This window comes from Sapajus apella, unplaced genomic scaffold (assembly GCF_009761245.1).
Source record: "Sapajus apella isolate SASKATOON/1434 unplaced genomic scaffold, GSC_monkey_1.0 scaffold123, whole genome shotgun sequence".
Taxonomy (NCBI): domain Eukaryota; kingdom Metazoa; phylum Chordata; class Mammalia; order Primates; family Cebidae; genus Sapajus; species Sapajus apella.
Genome location: NW_022437063.1, coordinates 1,992,084 through 1,997,707, shown reverse-complemented (window position 1 = coordinate 1,997,707; position 5,624 = coordinate 1,992,084). Strand labels below are relative to the sequence as shown.

Below are 5,624 nucleotides of genomic sequence, written 5' to 3'. Positions count from 1 at the left end.
CGCCATTAGAGACCCCCACACCCTCTCCCCATGGAGGCCACACTGACCCGATGCTTTCAAAAAGTGGGGTGGCCAGGGAAGCCTGCCCCAGGCTCAGTTCCTCCTTGAAAGTTGGGGCACCTGCGGTGCTGAGCTGGCCTCTGGCTCTCAGAAACACTTGAGCCCCACTGATGTGGGGGTGGGGACAGGGAGCAGGCCCTGCCTGCTGAGGCTGAGGGGGTACCCTGACCACCTGAGGCTCAGGGAAAGCCTGTCTCAGGTAGTGAGGCTGCAGGGGTGGCGAGGTCAGGTGTTCGCTTGTCCTTCCCTGGCCAAGTGGCCTCCAGCAGGTCACCCGCACCCCCCAGGCTGCCTGGGCGCTTCTGGAGCACGAGGTCCCACCTCCATCCCTCCTTTCTCCCTCCTCCCTCCTCCCCCCGCCCCCGACAGGGGCAAAGTCAGGCCAGCCCCACTTCCTGACATCCCAGCCCTTCCTTCCATAATCTCTCGGAGCTCCCATCGTGTAACAGAAGGGAGGCCTGGACAACAGGCACAGGTCTGCCCTCAGGAACCCGGGCTCCCCAGCGGGGAGCGAGGCCTGAGCGTGAACACCCTGAACGGGTGTCTTCAGGGCAGGCACCGCAGACATGAGCGGGTCACAGGTTTTATTCCTCCTCTTTCCATCCCCATGGCCACCCCAGGCAGGAGAAGACAGGCGTGCTGGAGTCTGGTCACTCTGGGGTCCGGGGTCCCTCGTGGGTAGAGCCCACTGCATTCACATTCTCTGTGGGCGAGTGTGGACACCAGAGGGCAGGGGCAAGGGGAGCACGGGAGTGAGGGGCCGAGCCCGTCCCGAACCCGGGTTCTCAGGTAACACTGATCATATGCCTGACATGGACCTGGGCCGAGCAAGGGAGGCTGACGGTATTTCCAACAAAGACAGGAATACAAAGTCACCAAGGCCAGGCCGACGGTGCTGGAGGGGCAGGACAGAGTAAAAAAGTCTCACGCACACACACGCCACATGGACACCCCCACACACGGGGCCATGTCAGTAAAAACTCAAGGCCAGCCGTGAGGCCTCACACGACGCTCTGCCGGCCCCCGGGACCCCCCAAGCCGGACGTGGCCGACGCCCGGCCCCGGCCAAAGTCAATAAAAATCCCTTCTGAATCCGAGTCCACGGACTCCAGGATCTGGTCCACCAGGTGCTCGGGGCTGGAGCCGGGCAGCGGGCTGCGGGTGGGATCCGGGCCCTGCTTGGGGGGCTGGGTCGTGGGGTGCAGTCTGCTGGGGCATGGCCCTGAGTGGGGCACCGGGGAGGACCTGTAGGCTCCAGCGGGGCCCTGGCAGGGCAGGTCGGAGAAGCCCTGGGGCTCGGGGCAGGACGTCATTTCGGACATGGAGTGCCTGCGGATGCTGGTGCCGCCGGCCGCCGCGCCCTCCGCCTCGTGCTCCTGCACGGGGTTCAGCAGCGGCGTGTTGTAGCTCTTGGAACGCACCACCGGGTTCTTGGCCAGCACGTCCCCCGAGCGGGAGCGGCGCAGCAGGCGCTTTTCTGGGGAGAGACGTGGGCTCTGTGACACACCCGAGGCCACCTGAATGTCCCCGCTCAGCTGAGCACCTGCTGCCTGCTGCGCACTTTGTCCTCGGGCAGGGGCAGCTTCCGGGAACGTCCGACCCACACGGCTACCGGGGGTGGGGGCCCAGCCCAGCAGGCCTCCCGCCACCAAGCACCCTGACAGTAACTCAGGTTCCAGTCTGTCTTCTCCATCCAGCCCCAGCCCTGAACACGCAGGATCTCAAGTCAAATGCCTGGGTTTGACACTGCACCCTGCCAGCGACCTGTGTTTGACCCCGGGTAAGTTATGTAACCCCGTGCCTCAGTTTCCCCACTGGTGGAAGTGGACGGACCTTGGCACCTGCTGGACGCCTGCACTTCCCCAGGCCGGAGCAGCCCCTGCCCCACTAGAGCTGGTGTCCAAGGGGGTTGGGGAGTCAAAAAGCCCACCACAGGAGAGCCATGGGGCCAGGTCATGGGGCTGTGATGGGGGCAGATGGGGACAGGTCCTCAACATAAGGTCAAGACAGGGATTCCATCCTGGGGATGCAGGCAACCTGTGGCCGGGCAGTAGAAAACAGTCCTCACTGGCTGTGGTATGGAGAGGAATAGACTCCAAGGGACACAGGCAGATGTGGGGACCTGGAGAGGAGGCCCCTTGGGGTCATCTGGGCAGGAGGCAGTGGCGCTGGTGGCCCAGGCCGGGTAGGGGGACAGGGTTCAGGTTCCCATTCAGGATTCTGCAGTTCCAAGAGTGGCCACTAGGTGGCAGGCGGCACACACAAGCGGCTCAGGGGCCTTTCCCGAACGAGGGCACTGACCCTGGTGCCTCAAAGTTCTTCAGCGGCCAGGGCACTGTCTGAGCTGAGACATACTGGTGGGTGGGTTTTACACCAGCAGGTGGGTAGGGGGAGTCCCTCTAGATGAGGGGGCCTAGTCCCAAGCGGGCCTTGCACCAGGCCAAGCCCCCCCCAGCCTGGGTTCCCTAACCGAGCCAGGAGTCCTCAGGCATTTGCATGTGATGAGCACTCTGTCTGGCCGACTTCTGACTTTCAAGTCTGCACACGGATGGGCCTCCTAGGGGATGTAGAGGCCTGGTGGGGCTCTCTGGGGTGTGGTCACATCACCGCCCCCCATCACAGGTCCCCACACCCAGGCCCGCACATGGTGGGCTGGGGGCTGCCGCGGCTGAGAACTAGTCTGGAGTGAGACCCTGGTTCCGTCGCAGCCCAGCTCAAAATGGACCAGGTCCGTGGTCACCCCCACCCCAGCCCAAGGCCCAGGCGGACCCCTACCCAGGATGCAGGAGTGGGTGAAGGGCCCTTCGCTGGAGTGGAGGCCGTAGGTGCCCAGGTATGGCGATACCACCTTCTGGACCAGCGTCTCCAGGCGCAGGTAGTCTTCGGTCACTCCCCTGGACTCGTGCACCCCCTGCAGAAGAGTGGGGTGGGGGGTGGGAGTGATGCACCTGAGCCTGGTGGCCCAGGCTCTCAGCCATATGTCCCATCTACCAGACAGTCTGTCCTCTGCCTCCCGCCTCCCCTTGACCCCAGCACCCTGCCTAGGGCCGGAGAAAGCCAACTTATAATAAGAGCTTGCACTCACTCATTAAGAGAGAATGAATGAGTGAATGAATGAGCGAATAAATGAATGAATGAAGACGACAGACCTCAAGAGGCTGTCGGGTGGTTCAGGGACAGGATACCCCAGGCAGAATTCTTTTTGAGACGGGGCCTCCGTATGTCGCCAGGCTGGAGTGCAGTGGCGCAATCTCAGCTCATTGCAGCTCCACCTCCCGGGTTCAAGCGATTCTCCTGCCTCAGCCTCCAGAGTACTGGGAATACAGGTGCCTGCCACCACACCCAGCTAATTTTTTGTACTTTTTATAGAGACAGGGTTTCACCATGTTGGCCAGGATGGTCTTGATCTCTTGACCTCATGATCCGCCCGCCTCAGCCTCCCAAAGTGCTGGGATTACAGGCGTGAGCCACCGTACCCAGCCACACCCAGGTAGAATTCTAAGTGACAATCTGGCCAGCTAGAGGTTACTGGGATGGGCGCAGGAGCCACGCCAGGCAGGGAGGGAGGTCAGCAGAGTCGCCTGAACTTCTGGGTTGCGCGGCTGGTGCAGCCTCCTATGTCCTGGCCTGTTTCAACAAGCAGTGGGTGGGACTCCACAGGGGCCCTCAGTAAGGTCACCCACAATAACACAGGGGACCGCACGTGTCCGTGGAATTGTCTGTCCATGGGAGCAGTGAGTTGGTGGTGAATGACCCTGTCCTCACCTGTCCTGCCAGGGAGGAGGTCTTCCTCTGTTACACAGACTGGGAAACTGAAGCTGAGACAGCCGAGTCCCTCAAGGGTCCCAGCCAGGCCCGGCCGGCGGGGGGCTGTTCCGCCTCCCAGGGCAGCCCCGCCCTGCACAGATCCACACTGGCCGCCCCTTCCTTGCTGTGGTTGCTGTGAGTGTCCTCACAAACCCTAATTTTAAAAGATCTTCAAGAAGGCCAGGTGCGGTGGCTCACACCTGTAATCCCAGCACTTTGGGAGCCTGAGGCAGGCGGATCACCTGAGGTCGGGAGTTGGAGACCAGCCTGACCAACATGGAGAAATCCCATCTCTGCTAAAAAAAAAATACAAAATTAGCCAGGCACGGTGGTGCATGCCTGTAGTCCCAGCTACTCGGGAGGCTGAGGCAGGAGAATTGCTTGAACCCGGGAGGCCGATGTTGCAGTGAGCCGAGATCACGCCACTGCACTCCAGCCTGGGCAACAAGACAGGAAAAAAGAAACATCTTCACGGGGATCCAGAACAATAACTAGGGCTTTGCACGTTGAGAGCCAGGCTCCTGCCCTTGTTAGCTCCCAGCAAGCAAGGACTCAGTTTCCCCAGCTGTAAAATGGGGTGGCCGGTGGTGCCTGCAAGGTCCTGCGACAGTGAGACGAGCCGGCCAGCCGTGAAGTGTGGTCCTGGGGAAGACGCTGCTGGGGACCCCCACTCCCCGATCTGGGGCAGGCACCCTTTTCCCACCTGCTGTAAGGGGGGCTAACAGCTCTCAGAGTGTCTTCGCCAGAGCTGGGCCCGCTGACGAAAGCCCTCTGGACAGAAACGACAGGGCCACTGTATGTGCACGTGTGTATACTGTGTACGCGCAGGTGTGTAATGTGTGCATGTGTGCACGTGTGTAGCGTGCGCATGTGTATAGTGTGCATGTGTGTGTATGTGCACGTGTGTAGCGTGCATGTGCATGCATGTGTGTAGTGTGGGCACATGTGTGCGTGTGTGCATGTGTGTGTACATGTGTGTGTTGGGGTGGGCACAGCCCCAGGATGGCTGACACAGGGTGTAAAGGCTCAGCCTTGTGACCAGGAGGAACAGGTCTGCGGCTTCTGCTCTCCTGAGCCCACAGCTCCGACTGGCTGCTCCCGTCCCTGGCCCTCACAGGCTTCTCCTCCGACTGGACCCTCCCTTAAGTCTGTGCCCCTAACTCCTCTCCACTGCTCTGGCAGTGGGGAGCAGAGCCTGGTCCCCACCCCACAGTCCCCATGCCCAACCCCGTGCCCACTGCACTCACCTGCAGCACCAGCAGCATCTGCACGATGGCAGGGGGCACGCGGGCGTGGGCCCGGGCCAGTGCGTCCTCTAGCTTCACGCTGAGGGTGATGGCATTCCGGAAGTGCAGCAGGGCCAGCTGGCGCACTGACGGCTCCTTGCCCTGTGGACAGAAGGCACCCCACCCCACCCACTGTGGTGACCTGTGTCCTCATCTCCCCTCTCCCAGCCCTGGGAGCCCCCAGGGGGAAGAGACCTGCTGGCCCTCAGGCCCCCTGACCCCGTTCTCCCCAGATGACCCTGTCCCAAGGACAGTGGGTCCCTTCAGTTTCCTCTGGCAGGGAAGGGGTTACCGTCACAGAGCCCCTGCTCTGTGCCTGCCTGCTAGACGATTCACAGGCAGGGAGGTGTCCTTATCTGTAGCTTGTAGGGGTGGAAACAGGCTCTGAGCAACCGGGTGGCCCACGGAGAGCAACGCAGGGGACAGCAGCGCAGGGGAGGGGAGAGCAGCGCAGGGGAGGGGAGAGCAGCG

General features: G+C 62.0%; 1 protein-coding gene across 2 annotated transcripts in view; it reads right to left on the bottom strand.

Annotated features, from left to right (window-relative positions):
* Positions 1–629: 629 nt before the first annotated feature.
* The window catches only part of PRR5 (proline rich 5), a 57,940-nt gene continuing 52,945 nt past the window's right edge, over positions 630–5,624 (bottom strand). For both annotated transcript variants that reach the window (XM_032261423.1, XM_032261424.1), the window contains 3 exons: positions 5,115–5,255; positions 2,836–2,971; positions 630–1,537 (listed from right to left, as the gene is read on the bottom strand). In XM_032261423.1, coding sequence (XP_032117314.1) covers positions 1,062–1,537; positions 2,836–2,971; positions 5,115–5,255 — 753 coding nt within the window. In that variant the 3' untranslated portion in view covers positions 630–1,061. The remainder of the gene's footprint in view (positions 1,538–2,835; positions 2,972–5,114; positions 5,256–5,624) is intronic.